Source organism: Carcharodon carcharias, chromosome 15, assembly GCF_017639515.1.
Source record: "Carcharodon carcharias isolate sCarCar2 chromosome 15, sCarCar2.pri, whole genome shotgun sequence".
Taxonomy (NCBI): domain Eukaryota; kingdom Metazoa; phylum Chordata; class Chondrichthyes; order Lamniformes; family Lamnidae; genus Carcharodon; species Carcharodon carcharias.
The window spans coordinates 84,121,480-84,140,433 of NC_054481.1; the positions used below are offsets into that span (position 1 = coordinate 84,121,480).

At 42.1% G+C, this 18,954-nt stretch overlaps 1 protein-coding gene across 6 annotated transcripts in view; it reads left to right on the top strand.

Moving 5' to 3' along the window:
- Positions 1-18,954, top strand: part of zbtb40 (zinc finger and BTB domain containing 40) — a 98,421-nt gene that overhangs the window by 62,854 nt on the left and 16,613 nt on the right. For all 6 annotated transcript variants that reach the window (XM_041206292.1, XM_041206289.1, XM_041206295.1 and 3 more), the window contains 4 exons: positions 1,038-1,202; positions 6,610-6,824; positions 9,317-9,479; positions 10,818-10,904. In XM_041206292.1, coding sequence (XP_041062226.1) covers positions 1,038-1,202; positions 6,610-6,824; positions 9,317-9,479; positions 10,818-10,904 — 630 coding nt within the window. The remainder of the gene's footprint in view (positions 1-1,037; positions 1,203-6,609; positions 6,825-9,316; positions 9,480-10,817; positions 10,905-18,954) is intronic.

Below are 18,954 nucleotides of genomic sequence, written 5' to 3' on the forward strand. Positions count from 1 at the left end.
ATTAGGAAATATGTCACCGCTTATAAAGAGGGAACCAAATCAAAACACCTGGCAGCATCTGTGGAGAGAGAAACAGAGTTAACATTTTGAGTCTGCATGACTCTTCTTCAGAGTTCTGAAGAAGAGTCTTACAGATTCGAAACGTGAACTCTCTTGTTCCCACTCAACAGATGCTGCCAGACCTGCTGAGTTTCGCAGCTTTTGTTTTTATTTCAGATTTCCAGCACCTGCAGTATTTTGCTTTCAAATCAAGCATCCTTCTGTTTATGGATGGGTGGTGAGAGGAGAAATTAGTACTGTTTAAATTAATCCCCTCCTGCTTGTGCTCAATGCGTACACCTGTCTGATGTTTTATGTGGGTTAATAAGATTAGATGTAATTTATAACATATATATTTTCTGAACAATTAACCCTGTTTGGGGGGGGATGGTGACCTAGTGGTAATATCACTGGACTAATAATCCAGAGGCACTCCGGGAGCATAATCCCGCCATGGCAGCTGGTGGAATTGAATTCACTTAATAAACCTGGAATATAAAGCTACTGTCAGTAATGGTGACCATGAAATTATCTATCAGCTCTGAAGAACAGCCATACGGACTCGTAACGTTAACTCTGTTTTTCTCTCCACAGGTGCTGTTAGATCTGCTGAATTTTTCCAGTGTTTTCTGTTTTTGTTTCAGATTTCCAGCATCCATAGTATTTTACTTTTACTTTGAAACTATCATCGATTATTGTAAAAACCCATCTGGCTCACTAATGTCCTTTAGGGGAGAAAATCTGCCATCCTTACACATCTGGCCTACATGTGACTCCAGAGCAGCAGTAATGTGGTTGACTTTTAACTGCCCTCTCAAATGGCCTAGCAAGCCAGTCAGTTCAAGGGCAATTAGGAATAGGCAACAAATGCTGGCATTGCCAGCAACACCCACATCCCATGAAAGAATAAAGAAAAAAAAAGTTTGAAACCATTATGTTCTGGAATCTGTGTCATGGCTTTATAAGTCCCTTTAATCTCCTGAACCTTTTGCAAATAGGGAAAATGTACGGGTGCCAGTACTGTGAAGCAGTGTTTGCCCAGTCAATTGAGTTAACGCGTCATGTACGGACCCACACTGGGGACAAGCCATATGTCTGCCGGGAATGTGGCAAAGGATTTAGCCAGGCCAATGGGCTCTCCATGCACCTACGTTCATTTCACAGTGAGTATGAATGAGGTGCTCTGCACTAACATTATATTTGAACACTACTGAATTTTGCCTCACTGCTTCGCTTCTCATATGCCATGTTAAACAAGGGCACAATAAGTCGGAGTGCCCTGTGTGCCTTTCTCATCATGTGAAATCTATCAAAAGGTAGCAAAATTGATGGATGGCATCAATCCAGTGATATATAATGCAAATGGATTTTCAGGTGGCATTTGAAAAAATGGATTAATTTTTGATGAAGATGAACGTATGTGGAATGAAAACCTGGAAAGTGAAGGCTTTCAGAATCTGGTGCTAAATAGAGAAACACTATCTGGAGACATTGAGTAGTGCAGCATTGATGCTGATCATAAATTACTATGGAACTGCCATGGTGATGCTCACAATGTGTCAATGGATAACTTATCAAGCTAGAAATGTTACAGCATTAAATAGCTTTGGCCACAGTTAAAATATAATGGCCTCACTTCAGGGCACTCTTTCTCTGTTTCTTCCAAACTTTGCTTCATTTTGAGTGGCTTTGTGCCTTTGCTTTTTATTCCCTCTCTGGATGGCTCATACATTTGGCTATTTCTGTTGGTAGCACTTTTCCTATCTCTCTCTCTCTCTACAACTGCCTCGGTGGACACAGCCTAGTTGTTTACAACATACCAATATTCCTGGCCTTTCTGGTATTTGCTTGGAGAAATATAATTTTTGTTTCATGCCAAATGGCCATTCAGATAACTCAAAATGTTGCTGTCAGTACAACAGCTTGCATTTATAAAGGGTCATTAGTGTAGGGAAATCTCCCAAGGTGCTTCATAGGAGCTTTATCAAATAAAATTTGACACTGAGCCATGAAAAATCAGGACAGGTGACCAAGAGCTAAGGTTTTAAGGAGCATCTTAAAGGAGGAGAGAAGTGGAGTGATTTAGGGAACAAATTCCAGAACTTAGCAAAGGTAAAAAAATCATAACGGGAGTTATGTACAGGCCTCCAAACAGTAGTCAGGATGTGGGGCACAAGATATATCAGGAGATAGAAAAGGCATGTAAGAAAGGCAAGGTTACAGTGATCATGGGGGATTTCAGTATGCAGGTAGACAGGGAAAATCAGGTTGGGAGTGGATCCCAAGAAAAGGAATTTGTGGAATGTCTCCAAGATGGCTTTTTGGAGCAGCTTATGATGGAGCCCACTAGGGAACAGGCAATTCTAGATTTAGTGATGTGTAATGAGGCAGATTTGATAAGGGAATTTAAGGTGAAGGAACCCTTAGTGACCATAATATGATAGAATTTACCCTGCAATTTGAGAGGAAAAAGCTGGAATCAGATGTAATGGTATTACAGTTGAATAAAGGTAACTACAGAGGCATGAGGGCGGAGCTGGCCAGAATTGACTGGGAGATGAGCCTAGCAGGAAACACAGTGGAACAGCAAAGGCAGGAGTTTCTGGGAGTAATTTAGGAGACACAGCAAAAATTCATCCCTAGGAAGAAGAAGCATACTAAAGGGAGGACGAGGCAACCATGGCTGACAAGGGAAATCAGGGACAGCATAAAAGCTAAAGAGAAAGCATACAATGCGGCGAAGAGCAGTGGGAAGCCAGGAGATTGGGAAGCCTATAAAGACCAACAGAAGACAACTAAAAAAGAAATAAGGAGAGAGAAGATTAAGTATGAGAGTAAACTAGACCGTAATAAAAAAGAAGATTGCAAGAGTTTTTTTTAGATATATAAAGGGTAAGACAGAGGCAGAAGTGGACATTGGGCCACTGGAAAATGATGCTGGAGAAGTAATAATGGGGAACAAAGAAATGGCGGATGAACTGAATAGGTACTTTGCGTCAGTCTTCACGGAGGAAGACACGAGTGACATCCCCAAAGTTCAAGAGAGTCGGTGGGCAGAGGTGATTATGGTGGCCATTACCAAGGAGAAGGTGCTAGGAAAACTGCAAGGTCTGAAGGTGGATAAACACCTGGACCAGATGGATTACACCCCAAAATTCTGAAGGAGATAGCTGAAGAGATAGTGGAGGCATTAGTGGTGATCTTTCAGGAATCAGTGAAGTCAGGGAGGGTCCCAGAGGACTGGAAAATCACTAATGTAACCCCCTGTTTAAGAAGGGAGTGAGGCAAAAGATGGGAAATTACAGGCCAATTAGCCTGACCTCGGTCATTGGCAAGATTTTAGAGTCCATTATTAAGGATGAGATTTCAGAATACATGGAAGTGCATGGTAAAATTGGGCAAAGTCAGCATGGTTTCATCAAGGGGAGGTCATGCCTGACAAATCTGTTAAAATTCTTTGACGAGGTAATGAGTAGGTTAGACAAAGGAGAGCCAAAGGATGTTATCTACTTGGACTTCCAGAAGGCCTTTGACAAAGTGCCGCACAGGAGGCTGCTCAGTAAGATAAGAGCCCATGGTATTAGAGGCAAGGTACTAGCATGGATAGAAGATTGGCTGTCTGGCAGGAGGCAGAGAGTGGGGATAAGGGGGTCCTTCTCAGTATGGCGGCCAGTGACTAGTGGAGTTCAGCAGGGGTCACTGTTGGGACCACAACTTTTCACTTTATACATTAATGATCTAGGTGAAGGAACTGAGGGCATCCTGGCTAAGTTTGCAGATGATGCAAAGGGGTGGAGGGACAGGTAGTATTGAGGAGGCGGGGAGGCTGCAGAAGGATTTAGACAGTTTAGGAGAATGGGCAAAGAAGTGGCAGATGGAATACAACATGGGGAAGTGTGAGGTCATGCACTTTGGTAGGAAGAATAGAGACATAGACTATTTTCTAAATGGGGAGAGAATTCAGGAGTGCAAAGGGACTTGGGAGTCCTAGTCCAGGTTTCTCTTAAGGTTAACTTGCAGGTTGAGTCGGTAGTTAGGAAGGCAAATGCAATGTTGGCATTTATTTCGAGAGGACTAGAATATAAAAGCAGGGATGTGCTGCTGATGCTTTATAAGGCTCTGGTCAGACCACATTTAGAATATTGTGAGCAATTTTGGGCCCCGTATCTCAGGAAGCATGTGCTGGCTCTGGAGAGGGTCCAGAGGAGATTCACGAGAACGATCCCAGGAATGAAAGGCTTAACGTATGTGGAATGTTTGAGGACTCTGGGTCTATCCTTGATGGAGTTTAGAAGGATGAGGGGGGATCTGATTGAAACTTACAGAATACTGAAAGGCCTGGATAGAGTGGACATGGAGAAGATGTTTCCATTAGTAGGAGAGACTAGGACCCGAGGCCCCAGCCTCAGAGTAAAGGGAAGACCTTTTAGAACAGAGATGAGGAGAAACTTCTTTAGCCAGAGAGTGGTGAATCTATGGAATTCATTGCCACAGAAGGCAGTGGAGGCCAGGTCATTGAGTGTATTTAAGACCGAGATAGATAGGTTCTTGATTGGTAAAGGGATCAAAGGTTACGGGGAGAATGGGGTTGAGAAACTTATCAGACATGATTGAATGGCGGAGCAGACTCGATGGGCTGAATGGCCTAATTTCTGCTCCTATGTCTTATGGTCTTATGGCCTTGGGACCTAGGCAGCTGAAGACAAGGCCACTTATGGCGGAGTGATTAAAATTGAGCTTATGCAAGGGGCAGATCTCTGCTGAGATCTCAGAGGGTTGCAGTGCTGGAGGAGATTACAGAGATTGGGAGAAGCAGGGCCATGAAAAGATTTGAAAACAAGGATGATAATTTTAAAATTGAGCAGTTGCTGGACCATTGAGCATAACGGTGCTGGGTGAATGGGAATGGTGCAATTCGAATGCTTGCAGAATACGAATATATGAAATAGGAGCAGAAGTTGGTTAAATTCCAGGTTCCCATCTACCCTCAATAACCTTTGATTTGAATGAGCTCAAGTTTACTGAGGGCGCAAGATGGGTGGCTGGCCAGATTAGCATTATAATAGTCAAGTATAGAGCTATCAAAGATCTGGATGATTTTGGAGATGAGTGGAGACTGGTGATGTTATGGAGATGAAAGTAGTTAGTCCTGATGGTGGAGGGGACGTATACCAGGTCAAAAAACGTCAGCATTACAAACAGTCTAGCTCAGCCTCAGTGGTCTATGAGGAAGGTGGAGTTGGAGTTTTATGGCTTCGGGTTCGTTGCTCATGGGGGCTGAAACAAAGGTGGATTTGGAAAATTCAGTGAAGTGTAGAACAATGGCAGCAATGTCTGAAAAGTTTTTAAAGGCTGGGGTTTCAACTGGGGAATCTGAGATGGCATAAAGAGTGAGGACCCCTAGTTTAGAGGAAGCCCACCCTCTCCATTACTCGTCCATGTGTAAACAAGTTGTGCGAAATCTCTCATGCAAAGTCCTGAGCGTGCATGTAAACATGTTCTGTGGATATTTGGTTTTCATTTCAAGGGCACTCCAACAGCATCAATCAAGATTAAGTAACAAAGTTCATAATGAACAGACTATTACAAATACAGAGATCCTTGTTCCAATTTTGTGTTTTTTAAAAGGTTTTTGTCAACTTGGGATTACGATAGTGGAACAGAGGCAGTCAAGCTATGAGAAAAGTGTTTTTGATGAAATATTAACTGAAATAAAGGGGTGAATTTTGACCCCCAGAAATATGTAGAAAGATGTTAAAATTATGAAAATAGAGAACTCTTACCCACCCAACCCTGGATTTAACAGAGGCAATCTGGGCCGGTTTGGCATTTTAAATATTTTAATAAGATCGGGAAACTCATATTTAACATGCTTTGCAGTTTAATCTTGGTTGGCCAGTTCCCTAGGCCTTATGAAACCTGGCAGCTTGAGGAAAGCAGGGAAAAATTAAGTGTGTTTACAGCACTGTTTGTAGGTCAGGAGGGGCTACCCCCTGCTCAACCTCCGGATCCCCAAGCCTAATTCCTCTCCTTGGATTGGTCCACCACCGCCCCACTGCCCCGATGTGATGACAGTTCAGAGCCCCTGTCCCACCTACCAGCCTTGTGCACTTAAGCCCACTTGCAGATGCTGGCTGCCAACCTCAGGCTGCAGCCTGCTCCAGAGTGGTCCCTGCTGGCTGGAAGTCAAGCCCATCAATCAGGCTGATTGAGGTTTGATCTCCATGAAAGTGGTTGTGCAAACAAAACTCCATTCTTAATTGTCAGGATTGGCAAAAAAGTGAGGCATGCTTTATAAAGCAACGTGTTTTTTCTGTGATCTATGAAACATGCTTTATCATTGCAAGTGGCTGGGGATTGAAAAAAAATCACCATTTTAAAACCCTTGATCAATGTGATAAATCTGACACGTTGTAAAGCTAATCAAAGTGCTCAACTGTCATGCCACACCAATTCCAAGCAAGAGGATTGCTCTCTCCAAGTCAGTGATCATTTGGAGCAATTGGTTAACAGTGCCTAATACCCCCAATTAACTGATGTAAATAAGAGGTTTTTTTCTGACCATTGCAGATGTTGAAGACCCGTATGATTGTCAGAAGTGCCGGATGAGTTTTCCAACTCTAGAGGAGCACAAGAAGCACATCCAGGAAGTGCATCCTCCTGAGTACAATCCCTGTGACATTTGTGGAAAGAACTTTAGTGCACCATCGCTTCTGGAAAGGCACATGGTCACACATATTGGTGGAAAACCATATAACTGTGATATTTGTGACAAGGCCTATCAGGTTGGCAGTTAGGACACAGATTCTGAGAACCAAACATTGAATCATGTTCTAACTTTGTGAGTTTGCATGTGTTTTGAACATATATAGTAACAGAACTCACCAAGGCTCCTTAGACAGCACCTTCCAAACCCATGGCCGCTACCATCTAGAAGGACAAGGGCAGCAGATACACGAGAACACCACTGCCTGGAAGTACCCCTCCAAGTCACACACCATCCTGACTTGGAAATATGTCACCGTTCCTTCACTGTCACTGGGTCAAAATCCTGCAACTCCCTCCCTAACAGCAAAGTGGGTGTACCTACACCACATGGACTGCAACGGTTCAAGAAGGCAGCTCACCACCACCTTCTCAAGGGCAATTAGGGATGGGCAATAAATGCTGGCCTAGCCAGCAACGCCCACATCCCATGAGTGAATTTAAAAAACTATCTGGAAAGGTATTATAGATAAATGGCTCAATTATATTAATGTCACATTATGTTGACCAACAGAAAATTGCTTTGTTCTTAGAAGCCCTTTTAGTTTCCTCATGTCGCTAAAAGTCCAGATATATTCGATCATTTAACCATCGATTGTAGCATTAAAATTGCTGCCCCTTACACATATCCAAACTGCATAGTGGGAGACCTAACCTTGATTTAAAGGATTGTGTTGTAAAAGTGGGCTTTTGATGTTTTGAGTAAATATATCTTGTTTGTGAGTTAGAGGCTATTTGAGCCATGAGTGGTGGGAGATTTGATTCCTTGAACTGAGGGTGAGATTGAGCAGTTATAGTTTCTATATAATTAATATTGATTATTACATTTCACTTTTGTAGGATGGAACATCCACACAAAAGTATTCCATTTAATTATTTTGCCCTCAAATTCTCTACTTCTGAAGACAGTAATTCACTCTGAAGTATGGTTTCATAAATAGCAGCAGCCCTCCACTATCTCAGCCAGATGGCTGTTCTTGTGTATGTGTGTGTGCATGTCTGAGACCCGATGGTGAGTTTTAGGAGGCTCTGTTGTTTTGGTAATGCAGCAGCATCACAGCTCAGCTTGGCCTTGTCTACGTATGTGGAATGGTGACTATTGGGCAGTGATCAGGAGCGGAAGCCAGCTTATTTATTTTGTGCTCACTTCTCAAGTGGGACATAAGCTCACTACCTACATACTCAGAGGCCGGAGGGCTACCACTGAGCCCAAACTGACACAAATATGGATGGAGTATTTGAACCTCTGATCCTGCTGCGTGCTGACTATTTTGGAAGCAGATCATATCTATCCACTGAACTGTTGAGGACCATAAGGTTCATTGTTTTAAAATGTTAAATGATGATCAAGACCGCTAGTTTTGTTATAGAAATAGTAAATGTAGTGATTAGAAATATAATTCTTTAAAAATCCACTCATGACCACAGTGTCAGTAACTTACAGTTAGAACTACACTAAGCCAACCTTCATGCATCCCCAATTTTATTCTCCCTTTACAATTCCTTTAATGAAAGATTGCTACTTACATTGCATAAATCAACTTCTCCGAGTTCCACAGCCAATGAATAGTTGGAGTGCTGGCTCTGTTCTCAGCAAAATGCGGCACAGCAAGGCCCCACGTACAAAAGGAACTATCAGTTAATTTTTAGTGATGTTTTGTTGAGGTCAAGAACACAAACATTAAGAGAGCTATTCAGACGTGTAGTGGGACATTCTTGGCTCACTTGAGGGCTACCTGTGCTGCTCTTTAACTGAGAAACAGAGCAGCAGACTGATGTTAGAAAGTGATACAGGAGCTTACCTGTTAACCTGCACATTCATCTGAATAATCCAATTTTGGATTGGGAGTGGAAGGGGATAAAGCTGCTGTGACATTGTCACTATTGTTTATTATCGATGACCATCCCTCCATCATGAGGTCAGAAACGGGGATGTTCACTGATGATTGCATAATGTTCAGCACCATCTGCAACTCTTCAGATACTGAAGCAGTTTATGCCCATATCCAGGTCGGACAACATTCAGGTTTGTGCTGACAAGTGGCAAGTAACACAATTGCCAGGCAATGACTATCTCCAGCAAAAGAGAATCTAACCATCTCCCCTTGATGTTCAATGGAATGCCATCGTTGAATCCCCCTCTATCAACATCCTGAGGGTCACCATTGATCAGAAACTGAACTGGACCAGCCATATAAACATGGTGGCTATAAGAGCAGGTCAGACATTGGGAATTCTGTGGTGAGTAGCTCACCTGACTATCCAAAGCATGCCCACCATCCATAAATCAGGATTGTGATGGAATACTCTCCACTTGCCTGGATGAGTGTGACTTGTCAAGCTTCCTTCATCAACATCTCCCATACCCATGAGCTCTACCATCTAGAAGGAACAAGGGCAGCAAATGCAAAGAAGAGAGGTTAAGTGAACTGGAGCCCCAGAGGACCAGCCTGCTCTTTCTCATTCTTGACCTTTAAGTCCTAATGTGTGCTTTTTGTGATATCTTTTGCAGCAACTGTCTGGGCTGTGGTATCATAATCGCACTCACCACCCTGACATCTTTGCAGCACAAAATCACCGTTCTCCGAAGTTTGCCACTCTGGTGTGCTCAGCATGTGAGAAACCCTTTGGCAGCACAGCATCTCTGAATAAGCACATGAAATCTGATCATTCAGGTGATATCTTTTTTCTGATTTTGTACCCTTTCTCAATCTCTGTATGAATATGTGGTTTGGCACTGGGCTATGCAGAGTAGGAAAGCCCTATATTTGATCCCTTGTGATAAATTGTAAGATAATTGATGTGTCTCAAGGCAGTGATGATTTGTTTATGATGGGTTGCAAAGCATGCTGAATCCACCAGGTTAGATTGTAGCTGCAACAGCTCCCTGATTGAATAACTTATAATCACACTCTGTAGATTTACGAATGAAGAATCCCACTTGATGAGTTGTGGCATCCATGAAGCTATCCTCAGAGAAAGAAATGAGGGGTAACATGGAGGAGAAGCAACATCCTTGGCTTCCTTGGACCATACTTTAGTATTAAATAATCGTTCAGTAGAATGAAGTTGTTTGCAAGAAGAAAAACTTCAACATGTCTCTTTTTTTCCAGTGATATCAAATCAAAGTATTATGTTGGCATTTTAACCTTGATTTTTTTTTTCCCCCAACTGTGGATTTTCATATAATTCTGCCACATTTGGTTCTCTTTTGGCTGTAACATGCAATGTATTCAATTTATTTCACAATTTAACCTCTTCCCTATTCTCCACCCCTATTAACTATTTAATACCCTGCTTATGAGTGTCTCTATGTAGTGCAGGGAGTACAGTAAACTTCTCCAGGGCAATAAATGTCAGTCTGTAAACAGTCTAATGAGAGGCATGTTGTGTGAGTTGGAATATAAAATGCCATTCATTGTAAATATTGCACATGTACTTGCTGCATGAATATAGATGTAATCGTTCTTAATGTGTGGTTTTTTTTGTCAAAGCTTTACATCTTGCACTCAGGGCAATTCACAGAAAATGTCAGGGGAAACAACATATACTGTATGAGAAGAGAGTGCCGATAGGGTGGCAAGTGGTCTCTTGTTGATGCATTGCCATGGAGAATGCATTAATTGTCTGACCCTATGGTGTATGTATCTCATTGTAACTTGTCCAACATGTTCTCACTGCCAGTATTGAAAGAGGGTGTAAATTCAGCTCAGGTCAGTTGTTACCTTGTGCACAATTCAATTGTTTAAAAAGTGATACACATTGCACTGTGGTTTCTACTTCTGCACTCATCACTCCATGATCTCCCCATCATTAAGAAATAGAAGCTTGCAGGCTGATGATGTCAGAAGTGGGAAAACCCTGACCATTAACCCTTCAAGTATCAGATAATAAACTGCATTCAATATTGAATGCAGCAATGGTGACTGTAAACTATAATAAAAGTGAATAATATTTAATTCGAACACCATAATCTTTTGCTGTTGATGAAATATTGCACTTTATTCTCTCAGATATCAAGATGTTGGAGTGTGAGAAGTGTAAAGACACCTTTGCCACACAAGCATTGTTGCACATACACATGAAGTCCAGACATTCAGGTATGTAAAGTGGTAACCTAGGTAGAAATAGCCCATTTGGACTCCCCCCTTAAGATACAAGTGCTTTGATGCTGGATTTTTGGACCTTTGAGTGAATATATCTATGCTGTTGCTCATGCAAAGTTGCATTGCAGTAAATAGTGATATTTCAGTCTGACATTTTATGTTGCATGTGACAACAAGCTGTTAGCATGTTAAGAGTATCAAGAATATTTTTTCTCGATCATTGAACTGATGTATGCACCTAGTATGGTTTTTGATTATTGTAAAACCTGGTTTCTTAGAGACAGCTTTGCTTCTGTTTTGAGTTTTTTGGTCCCAATTACAAAGGTTACAATTTTCAGCCAGTATGTGAGAGTCTCCGGTGGAGGTACTCATGGATAGGATAGAAGTGTGTTTCTCAGCCAGTTTGATCGATAAGTCATGCCGCTTGCTTAAAACAGTCACTTAAACAAATAAATCTATGGATGTTTTGTAGTGACTTAAGTAAACATGCTTGTCACTTGTGCATAATAGATACCAAGAAACAGACTACAGATAACATGAAACAGAATATGTGCATATTATGTATGAATATTAAAATAGAATACAACTTTCTAAGATCTAATCATTTGGTAATACTGAACTTGAGTATTGTTGAAAAAAAATGCCAGTGTGATGCTAGGTATGTGGGCTGTATGTCCCAGAGATTGGCAGATCATACCAAACAGCAGGTCCCTTCCACTGTTTGCAACTGGCAAGATATGTATCATACTATTGTGGTCACTTTGACAAACAGACCACAGGAGTCTCAGGTACAGGTCACGATCATTTATTCGAGCAATTGCAAGGAGAGAACCATCTCAATACAGCTTGAGATAGCACTCTGCCAAATTACAAGTGTTCACCGTATTTATACGTTTTTGATCACGAACAAGAACAGTTTCCAGATTCCGACCTCCTCAGCATATAGTTTACATTAAACAGACATCTCTCTAGTAACAAAGGTACCAAGGTACAGGCATCATCTGTCCCTACTTTCACCCCCGGCGGAGACCTTCCCTCCCATCTCAACGAGGACCATCTGTTCTTTCCTTATCTGCTATAAACAAACCCAATCTTGGTTGTTTTTCAACCTAAGGCTCCGGTCTGACTCCTAAGACACCCAATCTATCATATTTGCATTCCTCTCTATTTGACCTGGCCTTGCTGATGGTCACAGGCTCTGAGGGTGTGCAAGGTTCAGATTCCTCTCTGTCCAGCCTGGCCTTTAACTGTACTTGCAGGCACTGGCTGCTTGGCCATTTTAAGAAGTCCATTCCCTTTCAATAAGATCTTAATATTTCCCCCCTTACAGTCCCCCCCTTGGCCTAGCCCAAGGTAGCCAACTACAGTGGTGCTGTCCACCCTCCTTATGTACCGCCACCCATTGATACTGGCCAGGTATCCAGCTTTGGTACATAAAAAGTACTAGTCAGACCATCTGTATCATCTGGTCCTTTAATTTAGACCTCTGACTTGCCAAATTCCTTCTCCACCTGTTAAAACTCCGCCAGCGCCCCTTTTTTGTGACTTCCGGGTGCAATGAATGAAGTATGTTAGATATATAATCAGTATCAGTTGAAGCATAACTAAGGCATGGGAGATAATCCGAATCCAGGGGTGTATCTGTACCTTTGAGCCCCAGTTCCACAGGTCCTCTCACTATGCGAAAGAATCTTTTTGTTTGATATCCTCCTTTAAAGTTCTAAACTGTGGCTGCAGTGTATAGTAAGTTCTGTATATCTGTTGAGCCTGCCTCCAAATCACGGTTTGGTGCTCGGGTAATAAGGGAATTTTTTAGGAGAACTGGTTCAGATACTGTTTCAGGTTATCTTTAAGGTTTTCCACGACGTGAATACTAGTCGTACCTCTCTGGTATATTTCAACCAGTTCTACCTTCCCCATCCTTGCCGGTACCTGTGGGTGTAGGCACACCGAATGATTGTGGATGGGGCATATCAGGATTCTTTCCTGCTTCGTGGTGATACAATATCTCCCATTCCCTGTTGCAACATGGGTCGGTTCTTTTGCAGCCCATATAGTTTCCATTGTACAGTTTGCTGCTGCTGTTTTAAATCCACACTTTGTTTCCTCCGTCTCATATATTGGGTGTGCTCATATTATTGCAGTGGCCTCTATACTACACCCTTCTGATGTGGTGTTAACTATATTTCCTTCTATGTCTACTGCGTATGGCGGAATATCGTAGTACTTAATATAGTAAACCCCCCCCCATATAACCCCAATATTTTCTACTCTATATAATGTCCTGCCAGGTGTTGACATAGGTATGACAGGTATTACTAATACAATGCCTATTAGCGTATTATTATTTACTATACATTCAACATTCATTCTATGTACGTGTGTTAAACCTCTGAGCTGGCAATCGGTCAAGTCATAATCCTTGTGTCGTGAAAGATTAAATAAATTCTCATTAGTTACCCATAAAGGAACTACCCCTTCATTAATCTGTCTTAAATTCTCTTGGGCTTGTTCCAATGCCCAAGATCCATAGGTGCTGCAAACATCATTTCTGCTCGCTTCGCCTGAAATATTTTTCCCTATTTCAGTCAGTTTGTTGATAGTCCCCGCATGACTTTCGAGCACGATAGCCAGGCTTTGGATTAACCATGTCATGTCCTGGTCTGTATTTAATTGGGTGTTTATGAATTCCCTGTCACCGCTCTAGAATCTCCTTAAGCTTAAAGCTCAGGGTCCGGACCTTCTGGTCAACAGTTGCCAGGTTCTGAATTAATACGTCCCTATATTGAATATTGTAGCGGCGTAATTTATCAGGCTGCGCTTAACATGGTTGGTTCCCTCCCAAGCCTGATCGCATCTCACCATTGAACTGAGATGCTTCAGTCATCATCTGGCCCATTAGAGCTGTATATAGTGCTCGAATATGGGTTGAGTACCACTGGGATGGGGCCATTCCGGATATGCTCAAGACTACGGATACCAGCTCATGGTGTACATTATCATACAAAACTTCTGCTTAACCAGTACCAAACCATTCGTCGGTCCTGGATGCATAGTTGGACAAGGTGGGTCAGTCGGTGTGGTTTGAGGAGCTTCAATTATCTCTACTCGGACTGTGGGAGTAGACATGGGAGGTGGCTGAATAGTGGCAGACCTCCCACACCCGATCTGAAGCAAACCCTTACTACAATTCGAAAGCACTTGTTCTCCTACTGTTATTATCATTCCCCGTTGCGAGTCGCATTTGGCATTGTCTGTGCTGTACCAAAGTTCCTCCTGCGGTGCGGGATGAGCAGTGATGATCCCCGACCTTGTTGCCAGTACTGATACGTCCATGACCAGGATCGTAGATCTGTGGATACATTAACATCGGCTCCTGTTCTCCGGGTTACCGCTTGGTCAATTGTCATGTATCTTTAACTGCATGTAATGCCTCCATTTACTTCCCGTTCTCATATCTACAAGTGCGCATGTATTACCTGTCATAATTACCTCGTATGGTCCATGCCTGTTCGCACCGGGCTCACCTTGACCATCACCTTATTCCCCACTTGTCCATTGTTGCTCTTTGGATTTGCCTGAATCCATATCCTTTATTACTTGTCGGTCTCTGACTTCCTTTCTTAACTCATGCAATTGCTTACTTATTCCCCTCACATAGTCTCACATCCTTCCTTTTAGTGGTCCTACATCTCCCACTCCTACTATGATTCCCTCGGGTAACTGCATTGCTCTCCTTGTCATTATTTCAAATGGGGTGAACCCGGCAGTCCTGCTTGGGGTAGCCCTAAGGCGCATTCGAATTTGGGCTGTTCCCTGTCTCTTGAATTGCTTTTGTAATTTTTTAAGTTCAGTTCATCCTTTCCATCATCCCCGAGCTCTGTGGCTGGTAGGGAATGTGGAATTTCTGTTTATATTTAAACTTATACATTTCTTTAATGACTGTTCTGTGAAATGAGTTCCCTGATCTAAATCCATCTGGATAGGCACCCTCCACTCCTTCCAATCTACTGTCTCCTGCTGCTGTCCCACGTCCTCTTCAATTCCTTAAACTCCTTACCCAACTCTATAGTGCACCTTCTTATCCTATCTTTCAATGGCTTCCAGTGACAGTTCTTTCTGGGAGTCTGTTATCATAGGGTTAATCCTGTATCCATCTTGTGGTAAATTGTTGTTAAGTATTATTTCTCCTTACATTTCAATTCCTGAACCACAGATTCCACATAATTTTACCAAGTTTTTTTTTCCCCTGACCATGATCATCCTAAGGTTCTCTTGATGTCAGTTTCTCTATTGTCTTGATCATTTATAATGTTTCCTTGCTCTTTAGGCTGTATTATCTATTCCATGTCAACAAGGATCTCTGTCTCTAGATCTTTGCTTATCTCCCCCTGCCCCCTGTGCGTTTCCAACGTCTCGGTTGATGGCCAGATTATCAAATTCAATTCCCTTAAAACAGTTTGTATACGGCGCCCTCTTTCCCTAACTCTTTCCCCTACTTGCTTCATGCCATTTTACACATGCAACAGCTACCATCTTATCTTGTTCAGGTTGCCTGGAGAGACTTTTCAAAATAAATAAAATATTCTCATAACAGTTTTAAAAACAGAAATCAGGCATTGACATGTTCCTTATCTTCTTCTCAAACAACATTTTATTTTCTCAAAAGTAACCCACTAAATTGTGTCTGACCCGTTTCTTTTAGAATTATCCCAGATTCATTAACTCGGCCAAAAATTGGATTTCTGCCAAACTTTGTCAAGGTCTTGAGCTTAGCTTCATATTTTGGGAACAGACTGACAAATACAAAAGCTTGCAGCATTTGAATTAGTGCCAATTGTTGTCAAACCTTATAAAATGAAAATTCCCTTTTGAGAATTTTATCATGGATCAAACCTCAAAATTTTAAACTTTGTAAGAAATGTACTTTACACTATCAAAATTAAAACTACCACTTTCTTATGTGTATTGATTTGTATCCAAGGTATAATTCCTATATGTTTATTGACATATTCTTTACTTTTGGATAGCATCCTCATTATTCGAAGTAACCTGTTAAAATTACACTGCACTTTACATCTCAAGATTGCCCCAAATTCAAATTACAGTGTTGTTGGGATGCAGATTTCCTTTCAAATTTAATTCATCTCTTCAAAATAAACCCCTTTTTATCCATTGGAACCATCTAGACCGTGTGTTTATGCCTTTTGGTTTTCCTGAAATCCCTTGAACTTCAGGTAATGTTTCCCCTCCGAATTTTAGAATGCTAACTCGTATGAGTTAATGTAACATGTATGTATCAATCCCAATCAGCTTGGAAGCTGGTGATAATAGTTTGCAAGAGGGTGGTACAAAGGTTGGTTCATCTAACCCTGTTTAATGAATTAAAACTCTCATATTCTAAACGAAACTTCAAATAGCAGTGAGGGAAATAAAGGGATCTTGAAGGCTCCACCTATAGGCCAATCAAACTGACGAAAGCTCACGTTTCCCTAGCCCCTGCTTGTCAGTGCTTATTAACTTCCTAGGGGTACCCCCCTTTTCTCTCTCTCTCTCTCTCTCTCTCTTCAGCACAAGCAGCTCTTATAACTTAGATCAATTCATTTTTTAAGTTACAGAAAATTCAATGGCGGACCTTTCGGGTCCCAGTCATCCTTCCACATTTTCAGAAAAATCTCGTCATCCCGCACGGGACATTATACACCCCCATGGCTTCCTTAACTGCCTCCTCAAAGTCCCTGTGCAGGGCTGTCGCCTGTTCCCGATCTGGGACGTCCCCAGGTTTCGCCCAGCCTCCACTTCTAAACTGCAGATATCCCCTGGGCATTTAGCCTTCACCAGCATATGGATATCAAGGGGGTGAATTGCATGGAAATCTTGCATTTCCCACAGTTTGGTCCAAAAATCTGGGTTGCTATGCTGAGCTTTAAGTCTCAGCAGTTCTTTAAGCAAAACTTGCTTCTCCCCTGGGCTGCGTGGTACCTGCTTAACCTTCTCTGTAACCTCTTCAATCTCCTCATCCTCCCCCCATTCCTCAGCCCCCTTTCTCCCTTTGGGTTTTAATTCGTTTTTCCTGACTTTACTTTTCCTAACAGTTATTGCCATAGGGGCCATGGGATTCAACAGGCACAGTGGGGTGGTTGGTTCGTATGAGAGCGGTTTTGTCCCAACTCCACCATAGGTTCCTCCTTCGGAGCGCTCCTCCTCTTGATCAGTATCACTACAAGCTGCCACCACTGCTCTGATCTGTCCTGAATCTGACTTTGTCTCTCTCTCTCTCTCTATAATCGACTGGAACTTAGTAATAATCCGTCTACACAACTGCAGTTACAAGATAATAATAACCATCACCCCTTTCTTTTCCTTATCCATTTTCTGCTCTATCCACCACTGTTTTTGTTCTCTGGGGGTTCCCTATGGGTTCTACCCCTCCTGCATTTTTGTGATTAGTTTTGACTGTTGTTTCGCTATGAACCTTGAAATGGAGTCTGCGGTTCCCCAGTCACCCAGTTGAGTTCCATAGCGCTATTCTGTTTCCCTGACGGCACTCTGTTCTTATTCCCGTCTATCTCTGCAAGGTGCGATCGCACCGCCCTAACACTTTAGATTATGCAATGTTAATCTTATTCTGCACCATATTGTGTGTAAAAACAAAAAGTGCACATATTTTGTGCATCCAGTCTTCTTAGGCTGCCAGGTTAAATCATACTACTGTCGCCTTTCAGGTTAATGAAATTGTCATGGTGGAACTTGTTTGATCTTTTTTTGAAAGGAGCAAAATATTTCTAAGGTTGAGGTACTCCCCCTCAGGAAATTCTGCATGCCCTGTCTTTTTTCCCTCTTGACATGTTTGCAGAAACTCCTTCAAACTTAGAAAAAACATCTCATGATGTGAGCAAATAACTTCTCAAGAGAAATTCCAGGGACTTCAAATTGATTCTGTGACTTGGCTGGTATCCTTTGTTAGCTCTACTGGAACATCTTGCAGTGTAATGTCCAGAATTTTCTGTCTGCCTTACTCCCTGGCCAAGTGGAGGTTGAGCAAAGTGTGTTTGTAACTGGTATCCAAAGTTCAGAATTACTTGTTGAGCAACTCAGACATTAATATGGAGTGCATACCTTGGGAAACCTTGAGTAACTGGCTTTCCATTATTTGATTTTAGAGTTTTTTAAGGCTGTATCTAGTAGGATGAATAAGGGAGAACCAGTTAGCGTAGTGCATTTGATTTTTCAAAAAGCTGTCAATAAAGTGCAACACGAGAGGTTATACAAAATTGGGCTTATGAGATTGGGATAATATATTAGCATAGATTGAGGATTGGTTAACTGACAAATGGCAGAGTAGAAATAAATGGGTTATTTTCAGGTTGGCAGGCTGTAACTATTGGAATGCTGGAAGAGCAGGTACTTGGGCCTCACCGTTTACAATCTATATCAATGACTTAAGCTGGGAGACTGAGTGCAATATATCCAGTTTTGCTGATGTTGCAAAGTTAGGGGGAAAATAAACTGAGGAGGACACAAGGTGGCTGCAAAGTAGGTTGAGTGAATAAGCAAGAGCATAGTAGATGGAAAATAATGTGGGAAGTGTAGGTTGTTTACTTGGGTATAAAATTGAAAATGAAAATATTTTAACTGGTGAGAGAAAGGGAAATATTGGTATACAGAGGGTTTTTAATTTATTTATTCATTCATGGCATTTGGGCACCACTGGCTACACCAGCATTTATTGCCCATCGCTAATTGCCTTCTTGAACTACTGCAGTCCATGTGTTGTAGGAACACTCACAGTGCTGTTAGGAAGGGAGTTCCAGGATATTGACCCAGCGAAGGAACAGTGATATAGCTCCAAACCAGGAGAGTGTGTGGCTTGGAGAGGAACTTGCATGTGGTGGTGGTATTCCCATGCATCTGCTGCCCTTGTCCTTTAGGTGATAGAGGTTGCAGGTTTGGAAGGTGCTGCTGAAGGAGCCTTGAAGTACTGCAGTGCATCTTGTAGGTGGTACACACTGTTGCCACTGTGCATCGGTGGTGGAGCGACTGA